The sequence below is a fragment of the Typopeltis vanoorti genome, chromosome 4 (genome assembly GCF_054136105.1).
Source record: "Typopeltis vanoorti isolate ZY-2024b chromosome 4, IOZ_Tvanoo_1.0, whole genome shotgun sequence".
NCBI classification, from domain to species: domain Eukaryota; kingdom Metazoa; phylum Arthropoda; class Arachnida; order Uropygi; family Thelyphonidae; genus Typopeltis; species Typopeltis vanoorti.
Window position 1 is genome coordinate 124156014 of NC_143552.1, and position 17461 is coordinate 124173474.

Genomic DNA, 17461 nt, shown 5'->3' on the forward strand with positions numbered 1-17461 from the left:
CTTCTTAAATGACCATACCATGTGTGAGATTAGCTCTGCTAATACATTTGTGAATGTTTAAACATCAGTCCCTTTCCTAATATCGTCATTTTTAATATGATACTCCCATTGATACCATCCATTCACCTTCCAATCTTTCTTAGAACCTCATATCTGTGTTCTCCTGCCTTTGATCTAGCGTTGTATTTCTAATCCATCTCTCATATCCATAAGTTCAAATTGGTTTGAAAACTGTCTTGTATACAGCAAGTTTATTGTTTTTTGTTTATTGTTTATTATCCACCCCTGAATAAACTACTCTCTGATATCTCTCCATCAACCACCCTCCTATCCATCTCACCAACCCTATATCCATCCACATATGTTGCAGTTTACTGATTAGAATTCCATGTGATATCCTGTCAAAGGCCTTAGCAAGGTCCAGCAGTATCACTGTATACCCATTACCCTTATCCAGTTCAGCCATCACTGTGTTAAAAAACGTGAGCAAGTTAGTGAGGCATGATCTACCCTTCACAAAACCATGCTGTCCCCCCCCCCCCTATACGGTATCCCATTTTCATCTATCCATTCCTGTATTTTTCTCTTGACTACTTTCTCCAAAACCCTGACAACAACTCCTGATATGCTGATCGGTTGGTAATTTGCAACAGCAGTCTTGCAACCTCCTTTATGCAGTGGAACTATTTCCCCCTATTTCCACCCCCTTGGGACTATCCCAGACCCGAGACTCAAATTAAACAAAATGGTCAAGGGCACTGACAATTCTTTAGCCGCTTCACATGAGAGCCGACTTGGTATACCATCTAATCCCACAGATGTATTCACATTAAGGTTTTGTAATATACTATTCACCTCCATTTCATTCACCTATTGGCTATTGGTTCCTTCATTCCTGCAATATCACCACCTGGATGATTATACTCTTGCAAAGTGCTTGCTCAGTAATTCCACTATATCAACTGATTCAGTTACCTCCCTACCATCGACATTCCTTAAAATCATTCTGCCATATACATATTTTCTTTTACTTGCAGCATATCGAAAAAACTGTTTGGGATTCTCTTTAGCTTGCGTGGCTATTTTCCTTTCATAATCCGCTTTTGCTTTTCTTACCACACTCGTTACCCTTCTGGCCTGTGCTTTATACTGTTCATGGGCCTGCAGGTCACCTTTCCCCTTAAATTCCCATCACAGTTGTTTCTTTTTTTGCAGCTCAGGCTTAATGGTGTTATTCATCCATTTAATCCTTACTTGATTTACTATCCAGACTCTAAGTATACAGTCAGCCATTACCTTCTTCAAACGCTCCTTTACCACTTCCCATGCACTATCAACTTCCAGCCCTTGAAGTTTTACATGCCATGGCACTGAACCAAGCAATCTCCTAAGCTTGTCATACTTACCAGCCCGGTAATGCCACGTGTACCCTTTCTTACTTGAAAATTCCACACATTTAGCCACCTCCCAGGTGACCTTATGATCACTCTCTCCAGTTGGTAGCGACGTGGTCATATTCATTACAGTTAAATTCTCAGATGTAATTACTAGGTCAAGCACTCTTGAACCCCTAGTATTTTCCATTACATGCTGCCTCAGGTAGGTATCCCTTAATAACTGCATAAATTCCAATTCCTTCCTGCCATGTGTCCTCTCCTCCTTCCAATCAATGTTACCATAGTTGAAATCCCCCATAATAAGTACCCTAATTCAACTCATTGCATCTATTTGTCTATGCATACTATCTCTCCACTATCTATTCTATCACCTGGTCTATAGCAGCACTCAGCTGTATATTTTGTTCCACTAGTCTCAGTCTCACTCCAAATAGCCTCAATATGTGCTCTCTTCACTATCCTGCAGTTCATCAGCTATCATCAATAACACTCCCCCCCCCATTCTTCTTTTCTCTCTGTCCCTCTTAAACACACTATACACTTCACATTCTATCCCACTAGCTATATCATCTTCTGTCAGCCATGTCTCATTAATGGCAATAACTTTTGGCCAGGAAGATTCAACCAAGGCCAAAAATTCTTCCTTCTTGTTCCTAATACTCCTGGCATTAGTATACATGAAGTGTAGAAGCCTGTTAGTCCCGCCCCTATCTTGATGCCTTATACTGACTATCCCATTCTGATTAGTTGTCCTTCGTACTAGTTCAGGCATATTATACGCATTCTTACACTGAACTGCCTCACTGATGTCTGCATTACTTATGATGACCTCCCAAAACTGAGAGAGTTTAAGCCAATAGTTTTTGTTGAGGTTAGGATTGTAAATGTGTGCTTCACAGCATTCTTTATAATATATAAGGGGAGGGGGGGACTCTGGAAAGTTATGCTAAACACCTAAAACAAAAATTAATTAATTTCATGTCTTTTTATATCCTAAAAGAAAAATAACAAATTATTACTAGTTGATGAAAGATGTTCTTTTTGGTGGTTATATCAGTTGCTTTAATTTAACATCCTTTCTGTTCTAGGTGTTTATCAGAACTTTCCAGCAATTCCCCCCCCCAATATATAATCATGAAATAAAATGTACAAGTAGATAGAAGGAACAGCTGTGGGATCTCCCATTTTCCCCACTCTAGCTAATTATTTTATGGAACATTTGGAACAACATATTTTTGGAAACAACTTAAGCCATCCATTTGGCACATATATGTTGATGATGTTTTTGCTGTATAAAAGTCTTCCTTGTCTCTGATCTCCATGAATTTCTCAAGGAAATTAGTTCAGTAAACCCAAGAATTAAATTTATACTTGTCGCAGAAGATAACAACACTCTCTTCCTTTTCTGTATGTTCCCATTCTGCAGCAAACCAACTCATATGGAAAAATACATTAATGCAGATTCACATTATTATTATTACCCCTGTCAGATATAGCATGTTTAAATCTTAGCCACGTTATTATGTATAGACTGGTCATTCTGCTCAGATTCCTTGTAAAGAACATCGAGAATATATTTACTTCACAAGTCTGATAAATCTGGTTTAGCTAGCCATGCGGTGTCTGATCATGTGGAAATACTGTTAAAATCCAATCAACATGCCTTGTCTACTTACCATAGAATTTATTCGCATAATACAAAGTTAATTTTTATATAACTTTTGTGTTATTTAGAGCTGTTGGAGGGTCACTATTAACTGCAGATAGTTATCCACCTGAATTGAGAGTGCATATAATGTCATGCCCTTCAAATTTCATCAGTGTTCATTTTTGTGTTTATCTCTTCTTACTGTAGTGAAAACGGCTAAAAACATAGCAGAAAATTCTACAAAAAAAAATAATAAATTAATGTAAGTGCCATCTATATTTATTTATTATTCCAATGTCTTCTACTTACATCTAAATTTTCAAATCTATACAATATTTTAATATATAAAAATAGGTAGAAGCAAAACTCAGCAAGTTTATCCAAGATTCATTACAACAAAAACATAGATTTCCTCCCATGGATAAAGTATCTCGATCAATTGTGTAAGTAGTGTCCTTTTTTTTTTCTTTATTTTTTTTTGACTAATTTATTTCTTTATGCAGGAAACTCTGTTTAGAGTGAGTTAATGAATAATCTGTTGTAAAACTTAAATCTTGTTAGTAATATACCAGTAATTTGATAACTCATTATTATTATCATCATCATCATCATCAGTTTCCAGCCATGTACCCTCAAGGGATATACAGGATATGATTGTATTACATGAAATATTTACATCATTACTAACTTCATATCTACAATTTTCCTCCAAATCAGTCTGTTACGTATCAAGACTCCAACATTATCAGATCTTATATTTCTATCGTCTAAGGCACTTTGTACCGTATCAATCCATCTATATCTTGGTCTTCCTCTGGGATGTTTTGCTGCCAATCTGGCAGAGAACACTTGTTTTGCTAATCTTTCCTTGCCCATTCTGTTTAAGTAACCATACCACCTGAGATTAGCTCTGCAAACGCATTCCTGAATGCTGACAATGTCAAGTTCTTTCCTAATATCCTCGTTTTTAATATGACATTGCGATTGATGCCATCTGTTTACACTTCTAATCTTTCTCAGGACTCTCATATCTGCAGTCTCTAGTCTTTGGTCAAGTGTTTTACTTCTGACCAAGCTCTCAGATCCATAAGTTAAAACTGGTTTGCATACTGTCTTGTATACAGCTAATTTAGTGTTATGACTAATTTCTCTCTTATTCCATATGAATTTATTCAATTGACTTCCTACCATACCAGCTTTGCTGATTCTGTTGTCTATTTCTATATTTAATTTACCATCTTCACTAAAAATTGTGCCTAAGTAGCTGAAATATTTTACTTGTTCCACAGGTTCTCCATTCACAACACAGTTGACATTTTCAACAATTCTGCCTATTTTCATTGTCTTTGTCTTTTTATTGCTGACCCTTCATACCATATCTATTACAACAGCTATTCAATTTAGTCAGGGAATCTTGCAGACTTGTAGCGAATTTATTTAGAAGTATACCATCATCAGCATAAAGCATAGAGCTGACATTAAAATCTCCAATTTTGATATCATGTTTAATATCACTTTTCTTCATAATGTGATCCATATAGATAATGAATAACAGAGGGGATAATGTACATCCTTGTCTGACACCAGATTTAACATTAAACCATCTTCCTGTACTTCCTTCAATTCTAACTGCTGACTTACAACTCAAATAAAGACTAAGTATTGCTTGATATAATGCCCCATATAACTGTAGCGTATTGAATAGCTTCTCTCTTGGCATCTTGTCATATGCCTTTTCCAAATCGACAAAACTTAAATACAGATCTCTGTTATATTCCCATGATTTCTCCACTATTTGTCGTAAACTGAAGATCTGATCCTGACAGCTTCTATTTGGCCTGAATCCAGCTTTTCTTCCACAATTCTTCTCAATCGTTTCTCAAGTATACTTGCATAGATCTTGCCAGGAACACTTAGTAGGGAAATACCTCTGTAATTCTCACATTCAGTTTTATTTCCCGTTCTATATATGGGTACTATTAGAGTTGTACTCCAATCATCGGGAATTCGTCCCTCTCTCCAGGCTTTCAGAACTATGCAGTGCAGCCACTGTAAGACTTTTATACCACCATACTTCAGCATTTCTGGTCGAATATCATCTACTCCTGCCGCCTTTCCACATTTTAAGCCTTTGATGGCTTTTTCTACTTCAAGTATGGATATATATTCCTGACTGCATGCCTGGTCAGTGTTTTTTACCACTGTGCTGTCATCACTGCTTATTTCATTTAGCAGTTTTTCAAAGTAATTACTCCATACTTCAAGGATATCTTTTTCTTCCATTTTCATGTCACCTTAATCATCTCTAACTCCTTTTACAGCACTCTTTCTTCCATTCCTAAGCTTCTTCAACAACCTCCAGAATATTTTGCCACATTCTTGATATTTATTTTCTATATTCTTGCCAAAGTCCTCCCATGACTTTTGTTTAGCTAGTTTTACACAGTGTTTAGCATTCTTGCATTTGTCTCTGTATTCTCTAAGAGCACAAGCTGACTTATTTGCCAGGAACTTTTGATATGCTTTCTTCTTTTCCTTCACTGCCTCTTTAACTTCCTGTGTCCACCATGAAGTTCTAATTTTTCTATCCTTGCAGACAACTTCACCACATGCGTCTCTAGCTGAATCAATCAGAGCTTTCCTCAAGGTTTGCCACTTAATCTCCAAGGTTTGATTCCTGTTCTCAAACTGTTTCATTTTTTCTTCAATAAATTTTGTGTATTTTAGTCTACAGTTCACATCTGAGAGCTGCTCAACTTTGATTCGCTTTAAAACTTTCTTACATGTCATTCTTTTCATTATGAAATTCAATTTTATCCTGCTGAAGACTAAATAGTGATCACTTCCAATTTCAAATCATCTGTACACTCTGGTGTCCTGCACCAGGGAGAAAACATCACTATCAACAATAACATAGTCAATGAGACTTTTCTTATTCCTTGCCTCTTCTCTCCATGTGAATTTGTGGAGATTTTTATTTTGGAACATGGTGTTAGTAATAACCAGTCCATGTCCTGAGCAGAAATCCAACAGATATTTGCCATTATTATTAGCTTTGCTCTTTTCTCCAAATTTTCCCAAAATATTTTTGTATGTCTGACAATCGTTTCCTACTCTGCTATTTAGATCCCCAACAAGGACCAACTTTTCCTTTTTCATTGTGTCAGTTGCTTTTTCTAAAGCCTCAAAAAATTCCTCCACTTCTCTTCTACCTTAGCAGAACCTTTTTTAAATGAGAAAAATGTATATATCAGGAACAGGGCTTGACAAATATGCTCATCCACTTACCCTTGGTGAGTAGCATCAGACTGGATAAAATAGATTTTTTTTTTTATTTAATAAAAAAAATTACTCTCTAAACAAAATCTTTTTAGGAAAACACAGATGCAGCACCACTAATTGCTCGATGAAACACCTATTGCCTTACAAATATATGATTAAAAAAATTAGAGGATCTCGAACAAGTACTTTTTTTTATTAGCAGGTAAGGTTTGCATAATTTGTCCAGCCCTGATCAGAAAGGTGGTAAAATATTCTGAAGGTGGGGGGGACTAAGAAATCAGAGTAAAAGGAATCAGATGATAAAATTATGAACATTATATCATAACTTACAACATGAATCTTTTTACAGTCACATTTTTGTGATAGAATTCTTATTACTTTTGGTTTTATAACTATGCGATTAGTAATTGCCATGTGCCCAGTTATAGATTGAGTTAATATTTACTGATATTACTAATATCAGTTCCATCAAACACTGGAATGAAGCCAGGAGAAATCGTCCAACATTAGTGACTGACCTCACTAATACTCTTCTGGAAATGGATGGGAATTACCAAAGCAGTGTACCAAAATCTAGTGGAAAACCTTCTCAGAGGATTGAAGACTTATGGCAACAGATCATGCTGGAGGTTTAACGGAATATTGACAGCACTAGGAAAGGATTAAAAACTAACTTTAATGCTTCCAATATTTCGTCTTAGTCACTGGGACATCTTCTGGGGGGGGGGGGGGGAGCAGTGACTTAATGAAACACATGTGTGACTCTAAAGTCCTATCTAGGTTGTGTGCCCTCTATAGAATTTGTAGGCAGCCTAGGATGTAAACTAGGACCTCTGATGATTATTGTTTCCCACATTTTGAGATGTTTTATGCATTCATATTTGTTTAAATTTGGATTCAAATTGTATCCAAACATTGAAGATGTCTCAGTGACAGACAAAATATTGGAAGCATTAAAATTAGTTTTTAATCCTTTCTTAACAATATTCCATTAAAACTCCGATGTGATGTCCTCCTATCACTTAAGCCTTAACACACGTATAACAACAAATGATTTTCAATAACTCCTAATTGAAAGGGCTAAATCCTTTTAATTAGAGTGAGGGTTGGGATGAGCACGCATCCAGATATTTTTGATCAGATAGTGTGTATGCTGAATGAACAATATTACATAGTCTTATGAAAATTGTTAAAAAAATGACATTTTGAGAATAAGCCTTGTAAAGAACTCAGTGTAGAGAACAGTTATTCTCTGTAGAATTTTGCTTTGAAAAATAAGATATGTCTAGTATACTATTTATTATGTAAATAATATTCAATAAGTTGAGGATTAATTCTGCAATAGCACTTTTGAACTCTCACTGAACAATACTTTCTCAAGACACCTGACTTCAAATCCATTAAAATGCAAACCATTCACTTCATATAAATCTTTCCTTCCATTCAGTCTTGCTCCAATACGTCCACAAAGTCCACCATTCCTCCTGTACAATGTGAGCACTGACTCATTCATGATCACAGCTCTTTGTTTCTGCTCACCTCTATACCATTACATCAGACTCGCAACTCTTTTACTTTCTCAATCTTCTTATTTGCTAGATATTAGTACCCGCCAAAATAATCATATCTTTCTCCTTTTCTCTCTGCATCCTTAGCATTGCTAACATATGTAATCTTGATTCTAGGGAAAACATAATTTTGTTACACTCCTCTTATCATGGAATCACCATACAAAATTAAATTCGTATTTTTCCCCTTTCACTCTTTCATACTCTGCCTTCCTCTCCCCTCACATTCCCCCTTCTGTTTTGCTTCTGTGTCATACAGCTGTCATGCATTTCTCCATTCACTCAATCTTACAGTTTGTTCTGTGGGGAACTCCTCTTAAGCAATGTCTCTCTCTCATTATCATCTGATCATTCTCTTAATTGTCCATTCTTTCATTCTTACTATCACTCTTACAGGATGCAACATCAACCTTGCAGTTCACAATCACCTTTTCATGCATTTTGTTGCCAAGATTTTCAACTCACCACTATCATTCTTTTAATTTCCCAAACTTACTTGCTCTCAACACGTGCTCACCATCTTTCTATTTCCACACTTTCATTCAATAAAGTGAATGCATTTTCACACATCTGCAGCAAATAAAATGACACATGTTGAAATCACCTGCAGTTGTTCTCTGCTTCAGTACAGTGATGTTCCATAAAGTATAGCAAAAAAAATGCTTTTAAAACACACATTCAAACAAAATCCCTTATAACAACAAAGAAGCACTCATAAAAAGGTAGTCCACGAAAAAAAAAAAAGGAATTTATTGTCAAAATATTTTCAAAAACAACTTATCTTCTTCATTAATATTTGAATAAAAACTGTCATGCAAATGTCAACAAATGGGTGTCTTTGAACCTGCTGATAGTAGTAGCATTTTAGCTGTGCTTAAATGGTGTAATATTACCATAGCAACTTCCATTTGGATATAGTCAAGCATTCTATCATTTCTCTATGACTTGGGAGTTAGTTGCATTTTTATTGTTCCCTCCACTGTGAGATATGAAATAGCTTTTAATGTTTGATTCTCAAAGTTAGTGATATCATGGCCCAGCAAGGTAGGTAAAAATATTACCACAGTCCATCACCTGCCATGTATTTTAATCTGAAGCAGAATGCAAGTTAATTAAAATGCCTTACAAGCTTATTTCTGCACTTAAAGTTTTCACAATGAAATTAAGATTGCCTCCTAAACATTTAAGGCAAGATGACTCCAGAAATGAGCTGGCAATTATTTGAAATAAATGTTTGTTTTATTCACCCAGCACCACATCTGTATCTCTTGTTGCACACCAACTAAATGTGTATATGTTACTACATATACACGATTTCATTTATCATGAAATCTGCTTAAGAAAATAGTGAACAATAAACATCCTTCTTAAAATTTAGTGTTTTATGGATTAAGATTCTTCACGTTCTAGAGAGGATTTAAAGCCAGGTCTTTCCAACCAGAGGGTATTGTCATTACCAACTATGTTAGAGGAGCATTATAGAATATCATCCTTTCAAAAAGTTAGTTTATACCGGCTATTAACAGATTTCTAGAACAAGAAGTTACACAACATTGATGATAGTACCATGAAGATCATCCCTTTCTGTTATCAAATAGTTTCATATTTCCTGTATATTATACATAAATATTAAAATTTTAAATAAAGGAGTTATTGGTGATTCTAAAGTTGAATTATTGTTGTCATTAACTGTTACATATGTTGCTGGCCAAACAGTACATGGAGTCCTGATGCAAAACATTTCTTGCAGCCATATTTTAATAATTATTTTATTATTATTCTTATTATGTGACACCTCCAAGGACTCATCATGGGAATTCACTCTACCCTGCTACACATATCTCACCATCTCCCCAAGTACTTTATTCTCCAACTAGACACAACAACACCACCACCAACAACAATATTTTTTGTCTGTAAATTGTGTGTGTTTTCATGACTAGTTTACCTGTATGAGGAATGAAAACCTGATACCACCATATGAAATCGATTAACTCACCTTCAGTTGAAAAAGCCCTTATAAAGATTCAACTTGTCATCATGACAAGAACCAAATGCAGGTCTTTTCCATTCTAAGGGTAGAATGTTCTGTTGTTCTTCCAATTGCACTACAGAGGCACTAAAAAATAAAAATAAAAAAAATGCCATTTACATGAACAGTTTTTGTTAACAAGCTATTTATTGTTTTTAATTAAATACATAAAGAAAATTAACATGACAGATACCATTATTTAATAACATACAGTTTCTTTATAACTCGAAATAATTACTTGCAGATATACCATTCTGGTATATTCACAAGCAGTAATTTTTATTAACAGCCAAATTAAAATGTGTGTAAAAGTAAATTAAAAACATTCTAAATTCTTGGGGAAATGAAATCTTTTGGGCCAAATGTCTTGCATCCTCTTTCTTTCCCTTAGCAGCAGGGTACAACCATAATGTAAGGCATTTTTCCTAATAGATGTTACTCTATTACCAAGAATAAAAAGATAATGTTCTACTTTTATAACAAATTATAAAATCTGCTTAAATTGAATAAATATGCCCATTATGTTATATTAATAGTTGTATTTCAACACAATAGTACAAAGCATTTTTTGCCCTATCTCTACAAGGCATGATGTAGCTGATGTTGCTGGTTTGACTGCCTTTTCTTTTGGTGAAGATGAGGTTGACAGATATGTGATGATCTTTAAAAAGGTAAGAAAAGAATAACATAATGTTATGTCTAAACAAATGACAACTTTCAATTATTACTTTTATTGAAGTATTATTTCATTCCAAGGAATAGTAGTTGTTTTATGCTAAATTCTTTAAATATTTAAATTTTTATATTTATTAACAAACTATTTAACCAAATATTATATATTTCTTTAATTCAAAAATTATCTTCACCACTGCCTAATTTTGTATATACTATGGTGTGCTTTTGTCAGGAATAGGAACATTAAAAGGATATTAAATTAGATAGCAAAAAAAATTGCATCATGCAAAAAAAAAAAAAAAAAAAAAAAAAAAGAAAGAACACAATAGGAAAAACACAATAGCAGACCTTTAACATGTTATATAGACTCAGTGGCTTTCAGAGTCAAGTAACTTAGTTTCATGCAAACTTAGTAAATATCATGATTGGACAGTCAGATCTACCCATATAATCTGCTATGTTCGACAAAGTTTGTATTATCAGGCTGATTGATTTGTCTGTTTTTTAAGATGAAAATCTTGAGTTTGCAGGAAATAAAACCTTGCTACTTTCGTGTAAGACCAGCTGACTTATCATCAGTTGAAAATGCATTATAATAATTCTTTGTATCATAGATGGAGTCAAACCCATCTATGATCTATCTCCAGTCTTTCCAACCAACAGATATTTTCAAGTGTAAGAGCAGGAAATGTGGTAAACATCTGTATAATATTTTTGTTAACCATAAGATAAAACAGTTTATTAATTTTGCACATCTATATATAAAGTCTGTCCTCTGCAACAGCCTTCCTCATAAAGCATTCTCAAACAACTACAACCTGTAACTCTTAAAAAAACACAAAAAAACATCAATAATCTTCTATCTCAGTCCTCATCTCTGCACTCCATACATGGCATTGATGTATTTATAGGTCTCTTGACCTTTTGTGTATAGGATCAATATTAAAATATATATATATATATATATATATATTTTTTTTTTTTTAAATTCCAAATATATCCTAGCTCTATACAAATCACAAATCTGCCCAACTATTGAATACTGCTCTTTGGAGTGGTGTCCCTAAGAACCTCTAAAAATAATGGAATTTATACAGAAAAGAGCAGTCAGATTGATTAATGATCCCTCACTTACTAATACACTTCACTCACTTTCACACGTGCATTCAGTTTCTGCAACCTTCATCTTCTATAAATAGTTCTATGGCTGCTGTTCATGAGAACTGGCACCAGTAATCCCCTCCTGCCACCTATCAAATGCATCCAAATGCATGCACCAGCCAATCAACACACTCACAGTTCAATTCCAAACTCACAGAACAGATTTCTCCTACTCTTTGTTAATCCCCTCCACTGCTGTCCTGCAGAATAGTCTGTCATCTTATGTTTCCCAAGGAATACAATCCACACTTCTGAAGTCAAATGTGAACAAGTTCCTTATTCTCATCCACAGTACTAGTACATTATATCAAATACGTAGTCTGTGTTTGAGGTGTAAGTCAGCAGTTAGAATTGAAAAATTTACAGGAAGATGGTTTGATGGTAAATTAGTTGTGAGACAAGGGTGCACATTGTATCCAGTATTCGTCATCTGTGAAGGAAAGTGAAATTAAACCTGATATCAAAATTGGAGATGTTAATCTCAGCTCTTTATGCAATGATGTCCTTAATAAATCCAGTACAAGGATTTCCTAACTAAATTGAATAACTGCTGTATTATTTTTTATTTATTCATATGGCATGAATGTCAAAACATGCAGTACAATACACTATCACTTTAATAACATATAAAATTAAAAGTCAAAAGTCATTTTAAAAACCAATAAAATTAAAAGGTTACATCCATATTAGTCAGATAGTTCATAGCTTCGGGTTCATAGCTTTCGCACTTAAAAAGTCTAATTTGTCTCCTGAATATGCTCTGAGATAACACTGAATCACAATATGGTTCACAGTTTGTCTCTGAGCTCCACAATCGCAATGCGGGGATGGTCATTTACCCCATTTAAAAAGCATGTCCACATATACACCATGACCAGTTCATATTCTATTAAGCTGAGTCCAGGATTTTCATCGGAGGCCTGAGCAAGCATCAAAACTTCTTGTAATTCATTGAGAGAAAATTTTGTGATGTCATCTGTATGGCTCTCCCACTGTTCTTGCCACTTTTGCTTCAAGTCAAAGTTAGAATGTAGTAGTAGTTGGGCTAATTGTAGTAGTGGATGTCTCAATTGTCATACACTTAAGTCTGGGAGCTCTAAATGTAATGGTAGGGCTGTGTTCTCCAAGATTTTCTTATACTCCTGTAAGAGAGCCTTAGTCCTGCGCAGATTCGGTGGAACAATGTTACTAAGAGCTGGAAGCCAGTGTGTGGGCATTGATTTAATTGTGCAGAAATCAGTCTTATTGTATTATTTAGTTGGCTATCAACAAGTTTAACATGTGTGCTATTTAGCCACACTGGTGAGCAATATTCTGCAACAGAGAAAACTAGACCAAGAGCAGTAATCCGCAGATTATCAGCTCTTGCTCCCCGTGTCGTGCCTATTAGTTTTTGTATTATGTTGTTACAGGTTCTTAACTTAGCAGAAACGTTTGTTAGGTGTTGCTTGTAAGAGAGCGTGCGGTCCAGGTAACGCCCAAGTACTTTGGAAATTTATTGTGTCGTAGTAAACATCCCTCAAAGAAGATATGTAAAGTGACATCTGCCATGTGATTATTAAGGTGAAAGCTTGATACTTCTGTTTTGTCTGGATTGAGCTGGAGCCTCCATTTTTTATAATATTCACCTATAGTTTTCAGATCTTTTTTAAGTACGTCTTCAGCCTGACTCATGTTTTTGTGTCGAATGACAATTACAGTGTCATCAGCATAACAGAACTTGCGTGAGATGGTAGCAGGCAAGTCATATGTGTATAGGTTATAAAGTAAGGATGCCAATACTGACCCTAGTGGAAGACTATTATTACGTTTTCATTGTCGGGACATTTTATTTCTTAATATAACTTGAAAGAAATGTTCAGTGAGCATGGAGGAAATTAAGTGTGCAGTCCGTTTACATGGGACAATGCTAAGAAATTTGTATATAAGACCTTCACGCCATACTGTATCACAGGCTGCTGTTAGGTCCAAGAAGACGGCTGATGTTTTTTCTTGCTTCTGAAATTCAGCTTCTATGTATGATGTTAAAGTGAGCACTTGATCACAGTAACCACGTTTTTCTTTAAAACCAGCTTGCTCAATCGGGACATGCTGCATAATTGGTATGGACAATCTGTTGTACAGAAGGTGCTCTAACATTTTATGGGTGCAACTCAATAAAGCAATAGGTCTGTAACTTTTTGCCTCCTGGGGTGATTTTCCAGGTTTAAGAATAGCAACTAGCAACTATTTTTGACTTCTTAAACTAGCTAGGTAGTCGGCCAGTCAATAATATATCAGAAAAGAATTCACAGAGCCATTTTATAGTGTATGGCCCGCTGTTAATCAGAAATTCAGGATGGGCACCGTCGAAGCCTGGGGCCTTGCCCCAGGCTTCGACGGTGCCCATCTGCTTTGATATCTTTTATGACGGCTTTTACTTCATCTATAGTCAAGATTGAGGCATATTGTGAGAAAGCAGGGGCATTTATTTTTAAAGCTCTAAGTTCTTTCTTAACTTTCTTGGTATGTTCACGGTCCCTAGGTGCCCTTGATATATTAACGATTTGATTAGCTATTTTCTGAGGGGAGATGAATGTGCTTTTTCCTTTTAGGTAGATTAGTTGTGGATAGTTGTTGGAGAAGATTCCAAGCTTTTCTACTTGATCGTTTGAAATCAAGGTTTTCAACCGTATCAGTCCAGTTTGCTTTTCGAGATGAGTTCAGGCTATGTAGTAATTCATCTGCTATTTCAGGATCTTCACTTTTCAGGAACTCTCTGTAGAGATGTTCACTCTCTTCATTCCATCTGGGACATAATCTTTTCTGTAACCTCTAGGGATATATTTTTTTGCAGTTGATATGATTGCTCCTACAAATCTCTTGTACTCTGCAACTCTAGTAGATATTCACCGAACACATTTATCCAATTCATTCGCAAAATTTCTCCAATTTGCTTTTTTAAAATTCCAATGCAGTCGTGGAAAGGATCTTGCTATAGGTAGTGTCATACCAATTTTCAGTAACACCGGTCGATGTCGAAGTTAGAAAGTACATATCGTTTTGCTGGTAATGTTTGCCCTTCTGTGTTTATTGAAACATAACATAAATCTGGATTAGACTCTGTTTGCCATGCTGATGATCTAAAGGTGTTTCTATTTTTGGCATCAAATACAAGGTGTATATTATTTATTTCTACCCATTGAACGAGGGTAGTCCCACAGTCGTTGTTATCATGGTACTTCCATTCTTCATGATGGCTATTAAAATCACCAATCCATACTGTTGGATGTTGATAAGTAGGTATCACATCTATACACTATGATGTTAAAGGAGGTTTATAGACATTGACTATTGTTATGTTATGAATTTTCTCACTCACAAGATGGGTATCGTTATCACATCTTGTTGTGAGGACAGAAGCATTTTCTATATCATCCTTGATATATGTTGCAATGCCATAATTCTGGTGGTATGTAGCACCAATCAGAGTGTAACCAGTTATTTTTCCTCTTCTATTAAGGTTGTCTTCGTTTTCAGCATGTGTTTCTCAAAGAAGCACAACGTCAATGTTATTTTCTTGTAGTATTTTGCAGAGATAGTCACATTTTGCTCTGTTAATTCTGTTAATTACTGTTAATTACTGCTGTAATAAATTTGGTATGATAAACAGCAATAAAAAGATAGTTTGTGAAAATAGGCAGGATCATTGAAAGCATCAGCTGCATTCTAAATGGGAAACCCTAGTCTGTAACTAGTAATAAATAATGTCATTTAAGTACAATTTTTATTGAAGATGGCAAATTACATATGGAAATAGACAACAAAATTAGCACATCTGGTATGCGAGGTATAGTTCGCCCACCGTTTGTAGGTCTCTGCTTGGCGTTTCGCCAAGAATAGTCGATTCATGCTGAAGGGGAGAAAGAAATGAAGGATGTACGAATTGTCGCCAACAAGCGAAATCACGTGCTTTCTTATCTGTTGCTGTACTAGTAGTAGCTTGATTTTTGTTGTTGCTTTTTTTTTTGCATTTTTTTTAATTATTAATTTGTATGATGGATCCAGTACAGTCAACAAGTTCTGTTGTTAAATGTTTCAGTAGTTCTTGCAAAAGAATATTGAATAATGTGCTGACATTCTGCGAAAAAGAATTGTTAAAAGGCAGTCTCCTTGTTCCCCTAAATGTGCATGTGCAATTGCTGTATATCGGGGTCGACTGTTAAAAGAATTCGTAGGGAATCAAAAGGTGAAGGCAAGCCAAAATTTAAATCTCCTAAAAAAAAAAAAAAAAAAAAAAAGCGCCAGAGAAAGAAAACCATTGAAACCGTAGCTTTGAATGATTTTGATGTAGACGTTATAAGGAGAACTATTCACGAATTTTACGTGGTCGAGAAAAGAGTGCCAACTGTTCCGAAATTGATTCCTGTGCTTAAAGAAAAAATTAATTTTCCTTGGAAAAGAGAAACTTTAAGGAAAATACTTCATGAAATCGGATTTTGTTTTCAAAAGTCCCAGAATAAAAGGATGAAGTGACATTGTTTTATCTAGAACGCAGTATTTGAGAGCAATACGATGTTTCAGGGAGGAGAAAAGACCGATTGTGTATCTAGATGAAACTTGGATTGATGGTAATTTAACTTATGGAAAATGTTGGCAGTCTAAAGAAGAATGTGGATTCAGATGACTATGAAGATTAAAAGGATTTCATAATGGTATTTTTTTCCAACCTTTTTTTTGCATGGGTTTGTTAAAAGAGTCACAACAAGTCATAAATAATTAATCGGTTTAGGACATTAAAGTGTCTCAGTTTTCTCAACTGTAAGTTTAGAATATCTAAGTTCATGTGAAAAAAATTTCTGTTTTTCTGTATAATTATTTTTATTTTATAGAAAACTTTCTTAAAAATAAATTTTGTTAAATTTTTGTTTTATGCTATACCTTTTTTTAATTTTGTTAATACTCTAGGTATATTTTTCCAACTGTTATACAAGCAAAATTGTTACACTTTAAAAACTACAATGTTTGTAAAAGAAAAGCTAAATTTTCCAACCTGTAATAATAAAATAAACTCATCCCAGAAGATAGATTGATTACCCTATTATCAGAATGGATTCTCCTTTTTGGGTCATGCGCAGAAGTGTCGAAGGTTCTCTAATCGGTGGGCAAACTATAGTCAACTGAATAAATGGGATATGGGATAAGAGAGAAATGAATTAAAACAATAAACTAGCTGTATACAAGACAGTGTATGCAGCTAGTTTAGTGTTTTGAAAACAATTTTAACACATGTAGCTGAGAGCTGGGTTAAAAATAAAACACTTGATCAAAGACTGGAGACTATGGATATGAAAGTTTTGAGAAAGATTGGCAAAGTGAGCAGATGGCATCAATTACAGAATCATTTTAAAAATAGCAAAATTAGAAAGGAACTCTTGACGATGTTAGCATTCAAGAATGTGTGAGCAGAGTTAATCTAAAGTGGTATGGTCACTTAACCTCTCTACCAGCCGAGGTGGATGAAATGGCGAGACCAAATTGCACTTCTTATCCATGTTATTCAACTGGTGTTACAGAATCGTATTCAGATTTAGCTGGACATATGTAGAAGTCATGGCCAGTTGGGGGGGGGGGGGGTCACACGGAATGAGAGATGAACAGTTAGCAAAACAAGCGTTTTTTTTTTTTCAGTATTGCAAGAAAAAAACCCAGAGAAGCA

At 35.0% G+C, this 17461-nt stretch overlaps 1 protein-coding gene across 2 annotated transcripts in view; it reads left to right on the forward strand.

Annotated features, from left to right (window-relative positions):
- The window catches only part of LOC150107652 (sperm-associated antigen 7 homolog), a 129621-nt gene that overhangs the window by 32240 nt on the left and 79920 nt on the right, over positions 1–17461 (forward strand). For both annotated transcript variants that reach the window (XR_016548254.1, XM_090391985.1), the window contains exons 3-4: positions 3400–3488; positions 10514–10598. Coding sequence is in view for 1 of the 2 variants with exons in the window: in XM_090391985.1 (XP_090248111.1) it covers positions 3400–3488; positions 10514–10598 (174 nt within the window). In the remaining variant the exon portion in view is untranslated. The remainder of the gene's footprint in view (positions 1–3399; positions 3489–10513; positions 10599–17461) is intronic.